This window comes from Tupaia chinensis, unplaced genomic scaffold (assembly GCF_000334495.1).
Source record: "Tupaia chinensis unplaced genomic scaffold, TupChi_1.0 Scaffold000316_1, whole genome shotgun sequence".
Taxonomy (NCBI): Eukaryota; Metazoa; Chordata; class Mammalia; order Scandentia; family Tupaiidae; genus Tupaia; species Tupaia belangeri.
Window position 1 is genome coordinate 8,767,452 of NW_006159809.1, and position 24,677 is coordinate 8,792,128.

At 38.7% G+C, this 24,677-nt stretch overlaps 1 protein-coding gene across 2 annotated transcripts in view; it reads left to right on the plus strand.

Moving 5' to 3' along the window:
• The window catches only part of NFU1 (NFU1 iron-sulfur cluster scaffold), a 36,366-nt gene extending 15,443 nt beyond the window's left edge, over window positions 1–20,923 (plus strand). Inside the window, exons 5-8 of one of the 2 annotated variants that reach the window (XM_006151286.3) lie at window positions 4,279–4,393; window positions 13,350–13,410; window positions 16,477–16,651; window positions 20,763–20,923. In XM_006151286.3, coding sequence (XP_006151348.1) covers window positions 4,279–4,393; window positions 13,350–13,410; window positions 16,477–16,651; window positions 20,763–20,807 — 396 coding nt within the window. In that variant the 3' untranslated portion in view covers window positions 20,808–20,923. The remainder of the gene's footprint in view (window positions 1–4,278; window positions 4,394–13,349; window positions 13,411–16,476; window positions 16,652–20,762) is intronic. The other variant, XM_006151287.3, reaches the window with a different exon arrangement.
• Window positions 20,924–24,677: the final 3,754 nt, after the last annotated feature.

Genomic DNA, 24,677 nt, shown 5'->3' on the forward strand with positions numbered 1-24,677 from the left:
CCTGCTGAGCAGAGGTGACCTGAGAGGAAAAGGTTCATTCCTTGAATCTCTCTGTCCTAGCTGTGAGAATAGGCATTTCCATAGCCATCTAGCCGGCTGGAATAGTAGCTGGAGGACAGCTGGGGAGTCAGGGTCATTAGGTGGGACCCGCAATCAGGAAGACATCTGAAACAGAAATGGGACATAGCATATAATATTAATTGTATTAATAAGCCATCTTTTATTAACACATAAAGTGTTAGGGAAGCCATCAAAAGAAATAGTACAAGGTTTCCCAGTTAGGGTCATTAGGTGAGTGCCATGGTCAGGAGGACATCTGTAACAGAAGTTTGAGATACAATAGAGTATTAGCTGGTAGTGAATGTAAAGTATTATGACTGCAGTTAAGAGAAGTAAAAGGAGTTTTTCTAGTCCACTGAGCACAGAATGAATTCTAGCTGGTGTCCAGTTAAATAGACTACAGAGAATTTCAGTGTCCTCATAGATAAATAAAATCTGACAATCTAAAGTTTGTTGTAGTTGGGTTGCCTGTTGTCTCAGTTTTTTGATACTTAGTTTTACCTGGTGGGAAGAATTAATGGAGGAGCAGGAGAAGAAGTTAATTGTCTTCCATACTTTCTTGTTTTGCCAACATGTAATCTAGAGCAATTGTTGGGGACAGTTCTTTTGCCAGAGTGTGCAGAAGTTTGTAAAGCACTGAGGGCAGTAGCAGTTTCATTACCATGATAGTATGAGTCAGCTAGATTATGTAGAACACGCTAGTGAGCACCAACACCCATCAAGGCAAGAGAGTGTACCCGAAACGTGTGCATCAGCATCTGGGATACCGCAGGTAAGTCCCTAGCACTGTGAGTGAATCATCGTAGGGTGCTGGTTTAACACTTGCTCTCGTTATTTTTGGTGGACAGAGATTGGAGCAATCAAGGCTGCTAAAAGACACTGACTCTTTTACCAGGGCTCCATAAGCAATCAGAAGCCCAAGGGATACCCTTATCTCCACAAAGACAGCCCTCAGATGCCCATCACGTTATATCTTTCCGTTCAAAGGCAAGTAGAAACTGAGATTGAGGTGCCACAGTAAAAAATGGCATTCTTAAGCTCTAAGACCCAAAACTAAAAAGCAGAAAGAAGTATTTGATTTAATAGGCAGTAGGCATTTGAGACCACAGGATGTAGTGGGATTATGACTTCATTAATAATGCAGAGGCCTTGCATTAACCGAAAAGTAGCATCCTTTTTGTTAGCTGAAATAGGAGTTTTATAAGGAGAATGAATAGGTATTAGTAGTAATCCATGATCTAGATATTTTGAATTAATTCTTGGACTCCCCAACAGGCTTGGGTATATTGTTTTTGTCTGGATTTTTTTAAAAGGATAATGCAGGTTTTGTCCTTTTGACCTTTTCAAGGATTTTTTTTTTTTTTTTAATGTCTTTGGTCTTACAGCTTCTTCCCAAGGAGCAGAAAGAGGGACAGGAGACTTTGGACCCATAAAAAACATAGCTTAGAGAGGTCTGAAAGTGGCATTTTCTCCCAACATGACTGTAGTGCCAGTTTTCATAAGAATATCTTGGTCTGATGGAGGACAGGGACAATCTTGCTTAATAAGGAAACTGTGAGGGAAAGTACAATAATCCCATAGGCAAAGCAAGGGTTTTGTTAAGTGATAGTTGGAGGATCCCTTGGTGGCTCCAATCACTAGGCTAGTTTGAGGAGAAGTGGTTCCAAGACAGGAGATCAGGGCAGAGTAGGTAACCCCTGTATCCAAAAGAAATCCAACTGACCTTCCTGCCACATCCAAAGTTACATCCTTCAACAGAGGATTATTATTTGTGTTTTAAAGATGCAAAGAGGACACATGACTTGCTTAAGATCAGGCAGTGTGTAAGTGGTGCAGTCTGGTTTGGAAACCAGATAGTGCAGCCCTGGTCTAATGTTTGGAATTCTCACCAGGCAAATTTAAACTTTGTAAACATCAGTGATTTTCCTCAGGACCCCCAGATCATCCTTGCTCTGACTCCACTGTCCCTCCTGGTGGTCAGAGTCTTCATATTCCCTTTGCCCACCCTTGGTCGAAGACTGATCTCCAATCCTTTGTGTGAGATAAGGAAAACCTAGGTGATAAAAATTTAACTACTTGAGGGAACCAGCAGTTAGCGTAATGGCTGTGTCGCTGGACTCCCACGTAGTCGACCCGGTTCATGTCCCGGACCTGGTGGCTTAGAACTCATGCCAGGCGCGTGTGCATGCGTGCCCAAAATCCCGAGAGGAGGGTGGAGGAGAAGGGATTGCGGCGTGGCCATCCCCCCTGGGGGGTGATTTCTCACTTTCTGTCTCTGTCTCTCTCTGTCTGTCTGGCAAGCGCACGCGCCCTATAGTGAAAACCTCTCCAAAACAAACAAACAAATAAACAAAGTGACCCTGTGTTCCAGTCTCTGAGTGACAACTGCTTGCATAGGAGCCAGCTGGAGTGGGCCTCTTCAGTCTTGTTTTTGTTGTAGGGTCATCATGGGCCTTGCCTCAGGCCCTTGAGTCCTTCATCCCAGGTGCAGAAAGCAGCTGACTGACCCACCTGCTGGCAACAAGGCCAGGGATTCTGTAGTGGGTGTCATGATTCGGATACCTTTTGGCCCAGTGCCCCTTTTCCTTGCAGGCAGAGCATTTGTATGTTTGTTTGGCTTGGAGCCTTGAGCCATCAGACAGGTTAGAACATAGCCAATAACCAGGCATGTCTCTGATCATTCTTTTCCCTCTCTCGGACCCATGCTTCCTCCTCTTGGTCTCGATTATAAAAAGCTGTAGTGGCAGCCTGACGGAGATGATCCAGGGTTATCTTTGAGCCCTGCATAAGCCTTTGGAGCTTATTTTTTGAATATCAGGAGCTGACTGGGACAAGAATTGATCCTTTTATATGACTTGTCCCTCATATGATTGTAAGTTAAGATTCGTATACTTGGGGGCCTACTAGACAATATAGTGGCTAAGGCACTGGACTCCCACGTGGCCAACCTCAGTTCCATTCCTAACGCAGAAGCTTGATATTCATGCCAGGTGCATGTATGTACGTGCCTAAAATCCCAAGAGGAGAAGGGATTACATTGTGACCATCCCCCCGGCCATCCCCCTTAGTGGCAACGGGGGAGTGGTGGTGGTGATTTCTTGCTTTCTATCTCTCCAGTGAGCACATGCAACACTAATAGCAAAAATCTCTCTAAAAAAAAAAAAAAAGGATATTTGGTAAGGGCTTCATGTAGTTGCTCCAAAAGCATTTGGGTTTTCATCAACCCTCTGACTAATGGCTCTTATTTTAGAATAGATTGTAAACTTTTGGCATCCTACCTTAAGACCAGCCAAGATACAAGTAAGAAAATGGTTACAATGGCTATGTTTATGAGCAGAGTTATAATCTCAGTTTCCTGGAACACTGACTGGGGACTTTCCCCCTTGAGTCCAGCATCATAAAGCATTGTGTTACTGCTGCATCATTGCCTGGCTTCTGAAGGGTATTAGTTTAGTTGACAGTCTACAAATCCTCTAGTAGTGTATCATAGTCCTCCAGTTGCATAATTGAATTTTTTCAAAGTTCTTTAAGCAATATATATTGAACTTTTTTTTTTTTTTTAAAGTTTTTACCGTAGGGCATGTATGTTCACCAGAGAGAAATAGTAAGAGGGAAAGTGAGAAGTCATCCTCTGGGGGATGGACATGCTGCAATCCCTTCTCCATAAACTTCCTGGGATTTTGGGCACACACACACACACATGCACCCGGCATGATTTTCAAACTATTGGGCCCAGGATTCAAACTGCAATCAGCCATTTGGGAGTCCAACACCTTAACCACTTTGCCACCTACTGGTCCCTAAAGTTGAATTTCTTGAAAAGTTGTGGATGTCCTATATATCCCATTTTCATTAGGAGAATGGGAATGTCTTTATCATCCTCTTTCAACACAGAGAATCCATTCAGTATTTTAATTATCTTTACATCATGAAAAAAAATCTTTTAATCATTGTACTTTATAGAGGTCATGGTGTCTATAGCATACTTAATAAAGCTTGATTAATGAATGGGGGGCTATCCTATGACTGTATCTTTTCAAAGTCATTTAAGTAGGACCCTTTACATGCTGGAATTGATATTTATTCCTCAGAAACGTGCTATTATTGCATGGTATAGGATGTGTATCAGTTAACATTCTTGAGAGATACAAAAGTAGTGATCTGTGCTTGTCTTTGCTCTTGGCTGGAAATAGAGCATTTTCCTTCAACTCTTTATAGGAAAATGAAGAATTAGATTGGAATTTACTGAAACCAGATATTTATGCAACAATTATGGACTTCTTTGCATCTGGATTACCCCTAGTTACTGAGGAAACTTCTTCAGGAGAAGCAGGTAACATGTGTTCAGTATTTAATATTTGTCTTTGTAAAGCATTTGTCTACTTTATATTTTTCCCTGTTTCAGAAGTTCTAGAAATAGGACTTTTTATCATTTCTATCATTTAATATGTTTAGATCTGGAACCAATTCCAGAGGGGTCAAAACTTCACATATATGATTCTATCTGTCATTTTTGGAAACTTGTGTATAAACTAAATCATTACACAGAACTATATCTCAATAAAAATTTCAAACATGCAGAAAGTAACATAGTACTTACCAATTTGCCTTACTGTTGTATTTAACAAATGTTACCTTCTTGCCATAGTTGCTTTAGACTCAGTTTTATTTGTTTCTTTTTTATTTTTCTTCATTCATAGTGGAGCACATATGTTTTTGAGAGAGTGAGAGAAAGGAGCAGCACCCCCAGCGTCTGGTCATGCAGCAATCCCTTCCCCTAGTCATTGCATTCGTGTGCATGCCCACCATGTTTCAGACTGACCAGACCTGGGGATTCACACCTCATGACCTGTTATAATTTAACTGTTTATTTTTAAAATATTGCCAGATGGTGTGTGTACTCACAAGAGAGACAGAACAGGAGAGGGGAAAGCACCCCACAATGGGGCACGGTCACATTGTAATCACCTCTTTTCCATTTCCTCATGCTGTCAGGATTTCATACATGTACACATGTTCCCGACATGTATCTCAAGCCACACCAGGGCCAGGACTCGTACTGTGATTGGCGTGTCGGATCCAGCTCCCTTAATCATTAAACCACAGATTCGGTCCACCATCATATTTATTATTGAAGTTTTCTCTATCTCATATATCATAAGTCTATTGTCATATATATGTGTGTTATTTTATATTTAGAAATTTGATCACTGTTGAATTTTTTTTTATAGTATAAAGTAGGTGCCTAGTTTTATCTCTGTCTATATAAGTAATCAATGTCCCAACTCATTCTTTCCTCATGAATTTATAATGCCATAATCTTTTCCTCAGAACTGTTTTCTTTGATCTTTTTTTCCCTTTCCTCTTCTAATAACTTCTAATACTAATATAAAAATTAGTATATAATAATATCTGAAAGAGAAATATTCTTAAATTATTTTTTCCCCAAACTTTCTGGTGATCTAGGCCCCCCCCTTTTTTTCCCCATGTAAATTTTATGATCTAAAGTCTGAAAAACCCTGTTAAGGTTTTGATTGGAATTGCACTGAATTTATAGACTAAATTTGGGAGAACTGACATTTTTTTGAATATTGATTCTTTTCATCCAAAAAATTTTTTATTTTGGGCTTCTGTTCTTTCCTTGGCATGAGCTTCCATGCTTTTGTTATTTCTAAGTATCATACCGGTGTTGTTGCTGTCATAAATGGTACTTATTTAGTAAACACTTAGATGTTAGTTCTAAGCACTTTACAAATGTGTTTAGAGTTGACAAATAAAACCACTGAATTCTTCAGATAACTCTATTATTCTTAAAATAATGGCAGCCGTGAGGTAGATACTGTTACCTGATTTCACACAGGAGAAAACTGAGGCAGTAGGAGGTTGGGTAATTTGCTTAAGGTCACGCAGCTAGGAAGTGGCAAAGATAACCTTGGGCAGTGTGCTCCAGAGTTCATGCTCTTAACCTAACTACTACACCATGTTGCTTGTATCTGTTTCAAAATTATATTTTTTTAAATTTTGGAGTGTGCGTATGGGGATGCTATTGATTTTTGTATATTAATCTTATACCTGTCAACTCTAACATTCTCAATAGTTCTAATAACTGGTCAATATTTTTTGGGGGGGAGAGAGATTTTTTTTTGCTATAGGGCACGTGCGCTTGCTGGAAAGACAGAGACGGAGAGATAGAAAGTGAGAAATCACCCCCCAGGGGTGATGGGCACACCATTAACTGGCTCAAAATAAAAAATTTTTTGGATGGAAAGAATCAATGTTCAAATGTCAATTCTCCCAAATTTAGTCTATAAAATCCCATAACTGGTCAGTTTGAATAAGCATTAACTGGGGGACCAGCAGATGGTGTAATGGCTATGTCGTCGTACTCCCATGTAGTTGACTGCGGTTCGAGTCCTGGACCCAGTGGCTTAAACTCACGCCGGGCGCATGTGCGTGAGTGCCTAAGATCCCAAGAGGAGAGTGGAAGAGAAGGATTGAGGCGTGATCATCCCCCCTAGGGGGTGATTTCTTGCTTTCTGTCTCTGTCTCTCTCTCTTTCTGGCAAGCGCATGTGCTCTATAGCAAAACCTCTCCAAAAAAAAAAAAAAAGAGGGAGAGTTTTACAGATGTGCTAGGACAATTTGTAGAAACAAGTTCATCGAAAAAAATTTTCTCTTTATTTTTGATAGAGTGTATATGTTCTCAAGTGAGAATTAAAGAGAGTGAGAGAGGAGAGATGCCAACCCACCAGTGGGTCTGGTCATGCCACATTCCCCTTTCTCCAGTCCCCCAGTGTATCCCAATCTTGAGCATTCATGCTTCTGCCTGACACACACATGTTTTTCAGGGTGACTGGGAAGGGGATTCAAACAGTGTTGTCATGTGGGATTTCTCGAGCAGTGCTTTACTGCTGTGCCACAGTCATCTGGAAATATTCTTAAATTACATCAGCAGTTAGAAGGAACAAGCTAGATTAAGGGATAACAGCATGAAGGTGTAAAAATAGTAAGCAAAAGGGGTAATCGAAGCGTATGCACATTTGCAAATGTACCTCTTCTGCACTTTTTTGGTAATACATGGAACAGTTACATGTATTTGTTTTTAATTGCCAAAGAGTGTGTGTAATTACCAGGGAGAGGCAGAGAGAGGAGAGGGAGAATGTATCTCCCATGGGATGTAGTAATGCTACAGTCTCTTCCCCATTTCTCTGTCCTGTTGGGATGTGGAGGTACTGTGTGTTTTCAAGCTGCAGGGGTCAGGATTCCAACCTCAGTCAGCTCTGTGGGATCTGGGTTCCTTAGCCACTAGGCTGTAAAGCTGGTCCTGTATGTGTTCACGGATATGTGTGTGTAAAATCGATACTACTTTTTTATCTTCCCCCAAGAGCCAGGGTCTGGCCATGTTACCCAGGCTAACCTGTAACATGTGAGTGACCCTTCTATTTCAGCCTTTGAAATAGCTGAAACTATAGACAGATGCCACCACACCTGACTAAGAAGACTTTTAGGGAGTGATCTTACTACATGTACCAATTAAGAATGTACAAGCTCTTGACCCAAAATTTTAAAAATTATTTAATTTTATTTATTCATTCATTCATTTTATTTTAATTTGACAAGAGAGACACAGACACAGAGGGAGAAAGAAGGAAAGTGAGAAAGCAAGCCACCAGGTCCAGGGCTAGTACTGTGGTTGGCCACGTGGGAGTATCCAGCACCTTAACTACCACACTACCTGCTGGTCCCCTTGACCCAAATATTTTGGCACTAAGAATTTATCTCATACAAGGCAACTTCATAAAGTTCATGGAAGATGGAATTCAAATAGTTTATTTTGGTTCAAAACATTTGAAATTTACATGTATCTTTTTCTTTTTTTAAATATATATTTTTATATACCTATACATGAACCCAAGTCTGACTTGAGGCATAAACTTCAGTGAGTAGAATGAACATACTAAAAAATAGTACCTAAGCTGGGGCTAACTATATAGCTTACTAAAGTCATCAAATATGCATTTTTTAAAAACTTTTGATAAGAACAGTTTTACTGGGGTTTTTTTCTCCTGAAACTTTTTTTTTTTTTAATTACTTAACATTCATTTGCTGAGCATCATCACAACATACTAAATGTGGTTTCCCATCTAGAATAAACTGTATAGTGGCTTAATCATGCATGTTATCATCAATATATTCCATTTCTACTCATATATATGCATATGTATATATATGTTTTTTACCCCATGTTTGACCCTCTGCCCTTTCCCATTCTCTTGTTACACTGTCTCTGCTATATACAGTTGTCTTCAATTCCTTTTTTTTTTTTTTACAACTGAGAAAACATATTTAATAAATTGTCAATTTTTATGTTTCAAGCCCATTCTTTGATAGCCTCCACATTTATATGGTTAAGTCATTGTTGTGTTTCTTATCTATGACCACATTATTTTTATATCCCTTCTCTTGTGAATTCTTAAGATGTTACAGAAGGTTCATTACTGTACCCCAAAACAGATTCACTCCTTCTAGCTGCCTTTTCTAGCACCAATATGCTTAGGAAAAAAAAAAGGCACAAACAACAAGCAGTGACAGCGGCTAATTCCTCAAATGTCCAGATTAATTACTGTAGCATGCTAAAGAAAGGTGTGTGTAAATAGCTGGAGATGGCATATGGTCCAGAGTGCAGCATAAATTATATTCCTTTCTGAGCATTCCCTCCATTCCCCCAACCCAAATACATGCATTATAATGTAGCAGAACCCTTTAGAAACTTCTCTTAGCCAACTGCAAACTTATCTGTTGCCACAAGTGCAAAGGGGTAGGATGTGAACCTGTGTATCACAAAGCTCTTTAGCCACTTCAGTTGGTGACAACACAAAAGGAAAAATCCTACATACACATCTGTCTGTCTCCACTTTTTATAAAACTGGAATAAAATGGGAAGGTGCCATCTTTATTTATCCTAATTGAGTTTTAAATGTCCTTTTGACACAAAAAGGCATATACATGACACAGCTACACAGTCTTTTTTCAACTGGACAATAAGTGTCAAAACCCTGTGAATGTATAGGGTAAAACAAGATTGGTCAGGAAAAGAGAATTGTTCCTATAACTGGTAATCTGACACAATGTCCTATTGCCATTTTAAAAAAAGGTCCATTTTCAGTTTATTCAAGTTTGTTTTCATGGTATATTATCCCTCTTGATAAAAAAATATTCAGACTTCTGTAATTTGTGTATGCTGATCTTCATCAAAAGGTTCATTCTCTGGATCAGAGTCAGTGGTGTCAGAATATCTATAATGATCAGGTTCATTGTCACTAACATCTGGTGTTACACAAGTTGAACTGCTAGCCTCTGGATTTGATGGCTCCTCTACTGTTTTTGTGAAGTACAGCTTCACCTTAAAATTTGGAGAAAAATACCGGTTTGCCTTGTCTTTATTTGCTTTGTCAAGATCATTTTTTGTTAAAGTAAGTACTAGATATTCCTTGTCATTATCTGCACGCTCTATACTGCAAATACTATCAATTTCTTGATCACAGAGACTTCCATTTTGTACTTTTTCTGAGGTTTCCTCTGGTCCTGTATGAAAAACATATTTACCCAAAAGTGAAACATTTTGTCCTTTTTTAGCATCTTGTTCTGTTTGTGGATCTTCAGTTCCTTTTCCCCCAACATTTTGTTGATCACACAATATCATAAGTAATCTAACTACTTTCAATAGCAAGTTCAGCTGGTAATTTCAAGAAAAGCAGTTTTGAACTGCTAACTATATTTTCTTGAAACTTAAAGCCTAGAAACAGGTTAGTATTCTGTTCAAATAGTAGGTACGTGAACCTATTGACAGCAAAAGACAGGACAAAAATCCTTTAAAACTGGACAACAAAGCTTAGAAGAAAAGCAGCAATATGTTTAGTCAAGTCACAGAATGTTGTTTCATCAGTTCAGTCTCATGTACTTAATCTTTCTTCTGTTGTTTGATCTTCCAGATTGAGTTCTGGGATATAATATTCATCTCCAGACATTGTCCCTACTATTAAGTTGCCCATTTTCTTAGTTTTCGAACTCTTATTTCTGTGTGTCTGCGTTTAATTTTACTGACATAGCACTCCCTTAAGAACTTCTTGGAGTTCTGGTGCTGCTAAATTCTTTCAGGTTTTGTTTATCTGGGAATGTTCGTATCTTTTCTTCCCAATTGAACGATAATCTTGCTGAGTACAGTATTCTCAGTTGAAATTGCTTTTCCCTTAACACTTTGAATATATTTTCCCATTCTTCCTCGCTCGCATTGTTTCCGATGAGAGGTTTGCTGTTAATCTGATGGGATACCCTTTGTAGGTAACTTGCCATTTTTCTCTTGCCAATCTTAGTATCTTGTCTTTGTCTGAGATTTTGGTCAATCTGGCTACAATGTGTCTTGGAGAAGATCTTCTTGGGTTGATTCTATTTGGGGTCCTTTGTATTTCTTGGGACTGAATCTTTGAGTGCCTCTCTGGGTTTGGAAAGTTTTCTTGCAGGATCTCATGGAATAGATGATCAATGCCCTTATGAGTCTCTTCGCCTTCTGGGGTGCCTATTATCTGGATGTTTGGACGTTTGATGGTATCTAGTATATCTCGTATATTAGTCTCAAATTTTTTGGCCATTTTCTCAGTCTTCGAGGTGGGTTTTTCTAGGCTAGCAATTTTCTCTTCTATGTCTGAGATTCTATTTTCTGAATGATCTAGTCTGCTTTTAATACTTTCAAGGGAGATTTTGACTTCCTACGCTTGCTATTGGAAATATTTAGACTAATTAATTTATTAGCAAATCAATTTAATGGGGAGGAAAGGCATAGAAAGCAACCATGGATACCAGAGACAATGCGGGAAGAGAGTGGGACATGGCAGAGACTGAGGAATAAGGAATCAAGGATGGCAAAAAAAAACACAAAATATACAAGACATAAGAAATGGAAAATTGTTTGTTGATAACATGTATGTTGATGTGCTTGACTGAGCCAATGTACAGTGTATTTTGGATGGAAAATTCATTTGTATGCTGTAATGATGTATAGTGAATTAATGTAAAAACTAAATAAAGGAAAAAATATATATATTTTTTAATTTTAAGAAAAGCAGTTTTAGCTTTGATAAATCAAAATCAAAGAAATGCTAAGAGAACTTTGCTTAAAACTTAAAGCCAGGAAACAGGTTAGGATTCTGTTCAAATAGTAGATATGTGAACCTATTAGCAGTTCAAGACAAAATAAAAATCCTTAAATCTGGAAAACAAAGGCTTTTTCGTAATACACATTTTTCATGAGTTTTTTTTAAGACTCCTTGTATTTGCAAAAGTATATTACATGTATTTATACAAATAAGTATGCTGCAGGATTTCTAGAAATAAAGCAATCTGTAAACAACTGACATAATAATGTGGCCAAACCACAAATCTATTAAAAAATTATTGTGCACCCCAATTTTTTAAAAATTGGGGCATATCTGTATATGCTGATATATAGACCTTTGAGATACAGTGATAGAAAAAAGCAAGGTACAGAACAGTGTATATAGTGTGATCACTATAATGACATGTGTATATGTAAACACGTACTGGAAGGATATACACCAAACTTTGCATAGTGGCGTCTAAGGAAGGAATAGTGGGGACTAGAACTTAGGCTTGCTGACCTAAGAATTTTAACTTTATTATGTTTTATTTATTTTATTTAAAAAGACTCAAAGTTCATATAAAGTAATATGAAGAGTTGTTACTTGTGGGGTTTCCAGAAGTCTAACGTTTGCTATAATGGACCTTGAATTCTCTGTGATTTTTATTTTCCCAGAGGTTAATAAATTTCTCAAAAAAATTAAAAACTCACAGAAAAATACTGGTGAAGATCAATATTTGCTCTTACTGAGTAAAGCAAAAACAGAAATGAAACAAAATGAAAACCAACTTTTTGCTCAGATTTGTAGAACATTTTAGAAATTTCCAGAAGGTTATATCTATATTGAACATGGTTGTCTTTTTGAAAACCACTAAATCGATTAACTGAAGATGTAACTTAATTTTGAAAGTAGTTGTGCGTTTTTGTCTCAAAGTTTCTACCAAAATTCAGAAAATCTTTTTTCTTCTCCGTTTACACAGTTCCTGGCCCCCGATTTTAAACCTTAGCATGGTTAATATGGTAGTCCCCCCTTATCCATGGAGCATTTGTTTCAAAACCCTCAGTGGATGCCTGAAACTGCAGATTGTGCAGAACCTTAAATATAGTATGTTTTTCCTAAACATGAATATCTAAAATAAAGTTTAATTTGTAAATCAGGCACAATTAGAGATTAACAGTAATAATAGTAACAAAATAGAACAATTAATATACAGTAATAAAATTAGATGAATATAGTCTCTCTTTTTCAAAATATCTTATTGTACTCAACCTATTTTGGGACAATAATTGACTGTTGGTAACTGAAACAGCAGCAAGTGAAACCCCAGACTAGGGAGGACTAGTAATCAAACTATTGGAATATATTCCTCTTTACCATTAAATATTGAGTTGTTTAGTATTCCTTAATTTTTCTTCAGAGAATCAAATTAATATTCTTTTTTAAGAGAGATTTTACTGTAGGATGCGTGTGCTCACTGGAGAGACACAGAGAGACAGAAAGCAAGAAATCATTCTCCTCAGGGGTTGACGTGCTGCCATCCCTTCTCCATTCTCCTCAGGATCTTGGGCACGCACACACACACACTCAGCATGAGTGCTTTTTTGTTTGTTTTTTGTTTGTTTTTTAATGATTTTATTGTGATTTATTTATTTATGTATTTGTTTATTTTATTTGACCCGAGAGGGACAGAGTGAGAGTGAGAGAGAGAGAGAGAGAGAGAGAGAGGGAGAGAGAGAGAGAGAGAGAGAGAGAGAGAGAAAGAAAGGGAAAGTGAGAAAGCAAGCCACCAGGTTTGGGATTCGAACCTCAGATGGCCATGTGGGTGTCCAGTTTCCTTAACCACCATACCACCTGCCGGTCCCTATCCCGCCATGAGTTTTAAGCTGCCAGGTCTGGGACTCAAACCAGGGCTGACTATGTGGGAGTCTAGTGACATAACCATTATGTTCCTTGGAGAATCAAATTCTCTTACAGTTTCCCCAAAGTCAGTTGTATCACCATACCAAGTTAATATGTTCTGTGCTCTCATGTTTTTAATGAACTGTGAAGTTAAAATCATTTTGTTTTCATATATGTACTTCCATGGATATAAATGTTCTACTATTGGTATTTTTTTATTTGTAATTGTGTCTAGGATCTGAAGAAGATGATGAAGTTGTGGCAATGATTAAGGAATTGTTAGACACTAGAATACGGTAGGTACTCTACTCTCCAACTGATAACAGTACAAGAGGTAATTTTCATTATAGCAATGTATGTATAGGTGTCTATGAGATTACAGTAGAATCCCAAAATAAATACAAATTAGTATAAACCATGATAGATAACCATGACAATTGAGTTTAAAGCTTGTACCTTCTCTACATTCATGCAGAATTTTAAAACACTCAATCCATTTCAACATACTAAAGTAGAAATTTATCTTTTCACAGTCATCATTTAGATTTGATATTGCTATAATACCAAATTTCTTAGAAAGAAAAGATTAACAGTGTTTGGGAAGACTGCGAAGTGAGAAGTGCCTATTTTCAGGCTTTTGTCCATAAAGAATAAATTAAATGAGTGGAAAATAGCTGGCTTCTCCTTTTGCTTGTAGCAGTCTAATAGTCCTGCTAAAAAAAACTGGAGAAACTAGATAAAATTCAAGCTAAGTTTATTTGAGGGCCTCGTGAGTGACGTGGTTAAGCACGCTGGACTCCCACATGGCCAACTGTGGTTCAAGTCCTGACCCTGGTGGCTTGCTTTCTCACTTTCTCTCTCTCTCTCTGGTCAAATTAAAAAATAATAATAATAACAACAAAGTTAAATAAACTAATTTAAAAAAATTATTTGGAGGTATTAGCAGCCAACACCACCAAAAATTGAGGTGCCAAGATCCTGGTAAGAAGGGAAGTTTCCTGAGGCTTCCATTGGAGCAGTTGCTGATTCTTATTATTTTTTTTTTTTTGGAGAGGTTTTTGCTATAGGGTGTGTGTGCTCACCAGAAAGACAAAGAGACAGAAAGGAGAAATCAACTCCCAGGGGGGATGACCACACCGTAATCCCTTCTCCTTCACTCTCCTCTCGGGATCTTGGGCATGCATGCACACACCCCTGGCGTGAGTTTAAGCCACCGGGTCTGGGACTCGAACCGCGGTTGGCTACATGGGAGTCCAGCGACATAGCCATTACTCCAACTGCTGGTCCTGCTGATTCTTATTGTAGAACAAGGGTATAAGAAGCTGGGCAGAAGGCAACTACATAGAATCAGAGAAACCACTGAGTTTTCAGAAAACTGTGCAACTGAGGAGAAAAATACTAAAATTCTGGTTACCAGTGAAATTTGATTTAGAGGGAGAGCTCAGAGAATAGGGAAGTTAAGAATAAATAATATGCCTATATAGTTAATAACAATATATTGTTTACCACGTATTCTTTTCTTTTCTTTCCTTTTTTTTTTTTTTTTTGAGAGAGGTTTTTGCTATAGGGCTTGTACGCTCGCCAGAAAGTCAGAGACAGAGAGAGAGAAAGCAAGAAATCACCCCCCCCAGGGGGGATGGCCACACCGCAATCCCGTCTCCTCCATTCTCCTCTTGGGATCTTGGGCACGCACGCACACACGCCCGGCATGAATTTAAGCTACCAGGTCTGGGACTCGAACCGCTGTCGACTACATGGGAGTCCAGCGACATAGCCATTATGCTAACTGCTGGCTCCACCACGTATTACTTTCTTGAAAATAAGAATTTCATTGTTTCCACCATAAGAAAATGATAAGTTTGTGAGATAATTAATATGTTAATATGCTCAATTTAGCCATTGCACAATATATACATCTTTCAAAACATGTTGTACATGATAAATGTATAACATTTTTATTTTTCAACCAAAATTAATAAATAAGCCCAAAATAGCAATCCTAACATTCGGAGCTTTTCATGAACTTGTTTATTCTTAGCTATGTAGGAGAAGACATTAAGAAGTCAAAAAAGCAATTCGAAAACAGAACAGAGTGTGGGTAGTTTTAAGGTGCTAGAGTAGGACAAAAATTGGAGTTTAGGATCAGTAAAGGAAATTAGGCTTCAAGAAACAGCCAGGGTCATGGTTAGGCTTCTTACAAAATGGTAGTCTAGTATTGAATCAGCTTAATTCCAGAGTAGATTGAGCTATTGTCAAAAGATAGGATGAATCTTTTTTGATATGATGTAATCCCAAGTCATTTCAGTTTTTCATACATATTGTACATCATTCTGTCAAAAATTAGGGGACCAGCAGGTGGCGTAATGGTTAAGGGAGCTGGATTCCCACACGGCTGACTGTGGTTCAAGTTCCTGACCCAGTGGTTTGAAAATCACACTGGGTGCATGTGCATGTGTGCTGAAAGTCCTGAGAGGACAGTGGGGGAGAAGGGATTATGTCATGGGTATCCCTCTTAGGGGGAGGGGGTGATCTCTCACTTTTTCTCTCTGTCTCTGTCTCTCTATCTCCTCTCTGGTGAGTGCACACCCTATGGCAAAACCTTAAAAAAAAAAAAAAAAATACTAGGCATACCTAGAAACTGAACCAAAAGAAAAAATAAATAGGGGCTGGCCCTGTTTGGTAAAATTGTGGTAAAATTACTAACTTATACTAGCATCTAAGTAACTATTACTGCATGGTTCAAATCCCAGATTCAGCAGCATGAGAAACATGCTGAGTGCATGTGTATGCATGCCCCAAATCCTGAAAAACGGGAGAAATGAAAGAGAAGGGATTGTGATGTGACCATGCGCTATGATAGATACTTTCTTGCTTTTCCTCTTTCTCTTTCTTTCTCTGGTGAGCACATACACACTCTGGCAAATTAAAAAAAGAAAAGAAAAGAAGAAAATTTTAAAAAGCTCAGATCCATAAGTGGCCTAGATAGTAGAGTTATCTTGCAAAGTCTTTAGAATAACTGACTATGGGCCCTGCTGGTGGCATGGTAGTTAAGGCGGCTGATCCCACATGGCCAACTGCATGGTTCAAGTTTCAGACCTGGAGGCTTGAAGAACACACTGGACACAAGTGCATCCATGCCCAAAATCCTAAAAGGAGCAACAAATGGAGGAGAAGGGATTGTGGTGTGACCATGCCCTGGGGGGAAGGGGGTGCTTTGTAATTTCCCTTTTAAAACATGTGCCCTTTGGCAAATTAGAAAAAAAAAAGAGAGAGAGAGAGAGAGAGAAAACTAAGGTATATTAAATTTTTTCAATGAAAATATATGTTCTTTTAAATATATCATAAATATTCTGTGACCACAGGCCGACTGTGCAGGAAGATGGCGGAGACGTAATCTATAAAGGCTTTGAAGATGGCATTGTACAGTTGAAACTCCAAGGTTCTTGTACTAGCTGTCCTAGTTCAATCATTACTCTGAAAAATGGAATTCAAAACATGCTACAGTTTTATATTCCAGAAGTAGAAGGCGTAGAACAGGTATGCCAATTATTATATGATACCTTAAATAACACCGTCATTAAGTAAGTCATTCCCATTTTGTACGTAAGGAAACTGAATTCAGGGGACATACTGCTGTTCTGGTTGTAGAAAAATTATGAAAAAGGAATTTAAAACATCTTTCAGTTTTATAGACAGGTTTTGAGGTCTTTAGTCAAGGAGATTCACCACTACACTGCTTATCCACTCTTTGTTCCTAAACATACAAGCAAGAAATTCTTCAAGGAAGTGTGGTTTGTTGTATGGTAAAACGGTAATGGCAGTACCAAGTAGGTACTGAGAGCTTTGTCTATAGCATGAAATCAACTTTCTTCTCCCCAGCATTCCTGAGAAGTATAGGATATCACTTTCTCAGCAGTTCTGGTGCCTTTTACCACAGTGATTCTCAACTAGGGCATGACCTTAAAGAGGGAGATTATAAAGAATGTGTGGAAATTAGAAATTTGAAACTATTCTTCAGGCTGTCTTAAAGAGAGGTCAACTCCTGTCTGCTCCTCTGAAAATCATTCATCTCTGGGTATTATTAATGTCCTTACTTTTGGTCCAGTACATGCCATCTCTTCTTTGAAGCTCTTATCAGTTCCTTACTTGGAGTTAAGCTTTACTTTTACTGGTCCAAAGCTTCTTTCTGCATGTCTGTTTCAGCTTTACCTTTATGCATAGGCTGAGAAACTTGAAATCATAACTATAGGCCTTTATATTCCTCTGCAACAATTCGCCCTGTGTCTTACAAATGTCCTACACATAGTTTGTACTAAGAATTTGAGAATATTATTCCAAATTTAGGAATAATTCTGCCAATAGGGGCCAGCAGGTGGCGTGGTGGTTAAGGGCGCTGGACTCCCACATGGGCGACAACGGTTCAAGTCCCAGACTTGGTGGCTTGCTTTCTTACTTTTCCTCTGTCTCTCTCTCACTCACTCTGTCCCTCTCTGGTCAAATTAAAATAATTAAATAAATAAAGTTAAAATAAAGTAATTCTTAAAGAAATTCTCTTAAAAAAATCTGCCAGTAACATGTGTTTATTGACTAAATTACTTTGATTCAGTATTACTGAGATTGGATGAGCTCAATCCTTGGAGGTAAATATCCACTTTACTTAATCCAGAAGAGAAACTGAGAGAATTGTGGTTTTTTTTTTGGTTTTTGGGGGTTTTTTTTGAGAGAGATTTTTTGCTATAGGGCACGTGCACTTGCCAGAGAGATGGAGAGAGACAAAGAGAGAGACAGAAAGTGAGAAGTCACCCCCCTGGGGAGGATGGCCACACCACAATCCCTCCTCCTCCTCCATTTTTCCCTCAGGATCTTGGGCACACATGCATACACATCCAGCATGAGATTTAAGCTGTTGGGTTCTGGACTCAAAATGTTCTACTACATGTGAGTCTAGTGAATTAACCATTATGCAATCTATTGGTCCCAGGAATTGTTTTTCTATTGATTGTCTTAGATTAGAATCAGATTCATCTAGATTTTTTTTTTAACTTTATCTTTGTTTCATTATCCCTCTGTGCTTTTAAAAAAATTGCATTAGGTCCAGCTCTTGGTGTGGTGTTTAAGGAAGCTGGATCCTACATGGCTGACTGTTAGTTTGAGTCCTAGACCCAGCAGTTTGAGAAATACATTGGACATGTATGCATATGTGCCCAGAATCTTATAATAGTGTGTGTGTACTTACCAGAGAGATAGAGACAGAGAGAAACAGAGAGACAGAAAGCAAGAAATCAGCACCCATGCCACAATCCCTTCTCCTCCATTCTCCTCTCAGGATTTTGGGCATGCATGCACATGTGCCTGACATGAGTTTAAGCCACTGGGTCTGGGACTCTTAACTGTGATCAACTGCTTGGGAGTCTAACAATGTAACCATTATGCCATCTGCTGGTCCCATGCCCAGAATCTTGAAAGAAGAGAGAAATGGAGAAGGGAGTATGGTGTGACTATGCCCCACGGGGGGGTGCTTTCTCACTTCCCTCCCTCCTCTTACTTTCTCTCTTTCTCCCTGGAAAACACACATGCCCTCTGACAAATTAAAAATGATTGTGTTTTTTTGACAGTTTGATAGATTGATGAACTTTTTTGGGGGGAGGTTTTTGCTACAGGGCATGTGCGCCAGAAAGACAGAAAGAGATAGAAAGCAAGAAATCACCCCCCAGGGGTATGGCCACGCCACAATCCTTTTTCCTCCATTCTCCTCTCGGAATCTTGGGCACACATGCACCTGCGCCCGGCATGAGTTTAAGCCATTGGGTCCGGGATACAAACCGTGGTCGGCTACATGGGAGTTCAGCAACATAGCCATTACTTTTTTTTTTGAAAGGTTTTTGCTACAGGGCGCATGTGCTCATCAGAAAGATAGAGAGAGACAGAAAGCGAGAATTCACCCCCCTGGGGGGATGGCCACGCCGCAATCCCTTCTCCTCCATTCTCCTTTCAGGATCTTGGGCATGCATGCACACGTGCCCGGCCTGAGTTTAAGCCACTGGGTCTGGGACTCGAACCGCAGTCAGCTACGTGAGAGTCCAGCGACACAGCCATTATTCTAACTGCTGGTCCCAATGAAGGAACATTTTTATAAAGAAGCTTTTTTGTTGTTTGTTTTAGTTGCTATAGGGAATGTATGCTTGCTGGTGAGAGAGAGGGAGATAAATTGAAAAATCACTCCCTGGAGGTGGGTGGTCATGCCTCAATCCCTTCTCTCCTCTTCTCTCAAGATTTTGGTCACGCAGGCCACTAGTCTGGGACTTGAACTGCACAGTCGGCCATGTGGGATCCAGCTATCTTAGCCTGCATGCCACCTGCTGGCCCAGTAAAGGAACATTTCTTTCACTGTTCAGAGTGGTGTGAATTGACCACAAGATTGTAAACTTGCATTGGCATTTGATTGTAGTAGGTGTGGTAAAGAAAAAAAAAGTATTCTTAGGTTTATTTAACATTTCGTTTACACAGGAATTGGTCTTTATTATCTGAGTGATATATTAACTCATATAAAGATACTAATCTTTTTTTTTTTCTGAGAGAGATTTTGCTATAGGATGTGTGCACTTGCTAGAGAGACAGAGAGAGACAGAAAGATAGAAATTGAAAAATCACAATCCCTTCTCCCTCCATTCTCTTGGGATTTTGGGCATGTGTCCACACGCACCCCAGGTGAGTTTTAAGTCTCTGGGTTCAGGACTCAGATTGTGGTCAACTATGTGGGAGTCCAGCAGTGTAACCTTTATGCCATCTCTTAGTCCCAATCTTTTCATTTTTTAAATCCAGAATTCATTAATATTTTTAACTGTAAATTTTCACATTTCATGAAGTTTTTTTTTTTTTTTTTTTTTCCCGAGTAAAACCAAAATAGTTAGTTGCTAGTATGGTATTTTCATTTCTTTACCTTTTTTAGGGGTTCTTTATTTTTCCCCCTTTTTTGGAGAGGTTTTCACTACAGGGTACGTGCACTCTCCAGAAAGACAGAGAGAGACAGAAAGCGAGAAATCAGCCCCCAAGTGGGATGGCCACGCCGCAATCCCTTCTCCTCCATTCTCCTCTCGGGATCTTGGGCATGCACGCACACGCCCAGCGTGAGTTTAAGCCACTGGGTCCAGGACTCAAACCGCGGTCGGTTACATGGGAGTCCAGCGACATAGCTATCACGCTAACTGCTGGTCCTGGGATTCGTTTTCTTAATAATTCATTTTTTTATGATAAGTTTAGTTTAGCTCCATACCATATATTTAAGTAAATAAGAAGCTTTGTGGACAAAAAAAATGAATTACCTTAGTCTCATGGCTAGAGTATGCTAGTTCATTATTTAGAGTCTTTTCTGCTCAACTGAAGCTCTGTCAGTGGAAACTTTTTTTGAGACAAGAAAAAGATACCAGTGTTTTAATTAATTTGCAAATATTTAATTTGCTGTTGTATTTTGGATACCAGGTTATGATTCAAACCTTGTGCTTTGGAATTATTGATAGATTTAGTCTTATTAGATTCTCATGCTATTATGTAGAGTCTTTCAGGTAACCAATTAATAACTTAAATCAGGAAAACAGTAATTTCTAATTACTTTCTTAATACTTAAATTCTCTTTGTATTTTGGTTTTAGGTTATGGATGATGACTCAGATGAAAAAGAAGCAAATTCACCCTAAAATAACTTGGATTTCATTTGAGCACAACAATCGGACTTACTGTTAATATATGGCAAGCTTTTATTATTACTATGCTAAGGAACTTGAGGATTAATAAAATATGCCCTTTCATCAGAGGATGATATATAAATATTGCATGTTTGCTTTACCTCGTATGAGTTATTTATAACATCCTGAATCATCTTCTGTACACGTGGATTTTATCCAGGGATATTTTTATTTTTGCTCCTCATTTCTTATGGTTCTTTCTTTGCATAATATGTGAAGCAATATAAAACACATTTTCCCTCATCTAATTTATTTACTTTATATAGAAGTGAATAGAATGATTTATAAAATCTATATATTCTATAATTACTTAGTTTTTGTGAGATGTCTGAAACAAATTTTACTGAAGTCTTTAACTTGTTTAAAAACAAATAAACAAAATAATTCCGGTTTAAAAATAATATCTGGTGGACCAGCTCTGTAGTCTAGTGTTTAAGGCAGCCAATCTCACATAGCCAGCCCTGCAGTTCAAATTCCAGATCCAGCACCTTCAGAAACAAGCCAGGTATATGTATGTGTATACCCCAAATCCTGACAGGATGGAGAAATGGAGGAGAAGGGATTGTGGCATGATCATTCCCCATGGTGGGGGGAGCCCTTCTGTCTTTCTCTCTTTTTTCTTGGTGAGCACATATATCCTCTGGCAAAATTTTAAAAACCATTGAATAGGTGGCTATCAGTCAGGTGCCGTAGGGTTAAGGGTGCTGGACTCCCACATGGCTGGCTGTGGTTCGAGTTCCAGGCCTGGCGGCTTGTTTTCTCGCTCTCTCTCCCTCTCTCTCTCTCACTCTGTCCCACTCTGGTCAAATTAAAAAATAAATTAATTAAATTAAATAATTATTTTAAGAAATCATTAAATAAAATACATGGAAATAGTACCTGGTTACTAGCTCCTAGTTTACTAGCATATAGCTCCTCAGTGAAAGACTATGTGTCCCACAATCTGGACAAAATTCCCATTGGTTATGAAAAAAAGAAAGCTGAGTTGAGAAAAACTGTCTGCATGCCCAGGCTTTACCTTATGAAGCAGAATCTCTGAAAAGAAATTAAAAAACTGTTTGAGACTTCTTCTATTGTCTTCTGGCTCAGAGATCCACAAATCAAAAAAAATTTTTTTTTCTTTTTCTTTTTTTTTTTTTTTTTTTTTTTTTGTTTTAGAGTGTGTGCGCTCGCCAGAAAGACAGAGACAGAATGTGAGAAATCACCCCCCAGGGGGAATAGCCACATCACAATCCCTTTTCCTCCATCTCCTCCATCCTTTTGGGATCTTGGGCATGCACACATACATGCCCGGTGTGAATTTAAGCCACTGGATCCGGGACTTGAACCGTGTTTGACTACATGAGAGTCCAGTGACATAGCCATTAAGCCAACTGCTAGTCCCATAAAAAAATATTTTTTTCATTGCATTAGATGACACTAATTTCTGTCATGCTGGAAATTTGGATAATTATCTTTCTTCCATAGGGGTGGTGCTTTTTCAGACAGTCAAAATAGTAAACTTACCTTCTCTAATTTTTCTATAGTAATTCAGACAACATACCAGGAAAGAAATGACACATCATATCTCTGGAATTCTAGCCTCCCAAAGTATCTAGATGAAGATCGATATGGAGGGGCCAGCAGGTGGCATAGTGGTTAAGGTGCTAGACTCCAGTGTGGCCAACTCTGGTTCAAGTCCCAGACCTGGTGGCTTGAAACTCATGCCAAGTGTGTGTGTGTGTGTGTGTGTGTGTGCCCAAAATCATGAGAGGAGAATGGAGGAGAAGGGATTGTGGCATTGCCATCTCCCCAGGGGATGATTTCTCATTTTCTGTCTGTCTCTCTGGCAAGTGCATGCTTCCTATAGCAAAAATCTCTAAAGAAAGAAAAAGAAGATAGATATGGAAACAGGAATATTCTAGCAGTTGTGAATGCTAAAAATTGAAGTTTCTATACTTGTCCTTTGGTTTATAGGACAAGATAGTGGAGTTGGCAGATTGTTTCCTGAGTTATAGATGGTTCCAGACTAAACTCTGGGAGTTGCTTTGCAAAACTCAATCTACCCTTTAGTTGAAACTATTAAACGTTAAGGTTATGGAACAAATTAAATTAATGGCAAGTGTTAGTTATGGCCATGAAATAAGTAGATGAAATGGTTAGAGGATTAGATTATTAGATGAGAGAAAGTCATGGAACTGAGAAGCCAAGGTTATTGAAAAGATTGTCTACAAAAGGGAGCAGCCTTGAAGAACGAGGAAAAAAGGTGAGGGAAGAACATTCTAGGCATAAGGAGCAGTGTGATCAGAACAGAAGGTGTGAAATGTATTTAGGAACTGCAAGAATCTAAGTGCGTCTTGAGTGTTAGAGGATATGCTTAGCTGGAAGTGGCACGGAAGTAGCAGTGGGCAGTATGAAGACTGCTGCCTCCAACATTCACCCTCACCTCTAAGGGCTAAAGAAGGCCCTCTTAGTTATCGGTTGGTAGCAGTGTGTCCAGGGAAGGCATTTTCAATCCCAGGGGATAAATTACAACTAGTATAAGCCAGTCAGTTTTAACTCTTGTTTCTCTTTGCTAGTCATGAGCCTAGATGATGGACATATGGCTCAATCCTGACCAGTGAAGCTGTAAAAAAAGAAAAAAATCTGTTGGAGAGTTCTGGGAAGATGTTCCCTAAGGGGGAGAGCAAGTTAATCTGTAAGGTTCCCCACCCCAATTTATTCTTTTCCTTCCTACATGGTACCTGTAATGTGAGCCATCCAAAGCAATTGACAGTCAATTTGTAACCTTGGTGAAATACCAATCTAGAGAATGGCAAAGAGGAAAGAATGGGAGGGCCCAGATCCTGGAGGACATTGTTGACTTTAACTCAGCCCAGGAACCACCCACTTACAGAATTTATATCCCAGGAGTTAATGATTTTTCGTTTTAACCAGTTATCTGATATTCTGTAACTTGAGGCTGATTATATCCTAACAGACTCGCAAATAATTTTATATATTTTTAATGGCGGAATGCCAAAGGTCAGCCTCAAAATGAATACAGATTAACACATAATTTTAAACTAAGTGACCCACTTGTTCAAAGATCAATTTATAAGGTATAGTTTAATCATGTAATTGTTTTTATTTTTGAATGTTCAAGTTATACTTAATTTCCCTTTATATAATCCCAAAGAAGGAAGTAGTCATTCACCACTAGTCATTTAGCTAAAACAAAAATAGAAAGCAAAACCTCTCAAAAATATAGAATATTTTTACCTGAAGTAATCTTGAAAACAGTTTATAAATATAGAATCTTTCAATGGGTATTTGAAACTGAGATCAGGAGTACGCTAGGCACTTGGAAGATTTTTCACTAACCAAAAGCAGGATGAAGGTCTATACAGAATGATAAAAATCATACTGGAGGAGGGGCCGGCAGATAGCATAGTGGTTAAGGCGCTGGACTCTCACCTGGCCAACCATGATTCGTCCTGGACCTGGTACTTTGGAAATCATGCCGGGCATGTGTGTGTGTGTGTGTGTGTGTGCATGCGTGCACAAGATCCCGAGAGGGGAATGGAGGAGAAGGGATTGCAGCGTGGCCATCGCCCTAGGGAGTGATTTCTCACTTTTCCTCTCACTGTCTCTGTCTCTGGGGAGCACACATGCCCAATGGCAAAAACCTTAAAAAAAATCATGGGAGCAAAATATATAACAATATCAAACTATCATTGACAATTCACTGTGTAACAAACACTGTTCTAAGCTCATCATTTTGAAGTCATTTAAGGCTATGAGATAAGTAAGTAATATCTCTTCCACTTTTAGAGATGAGCAGATAGAGACAGAGGAGGAATT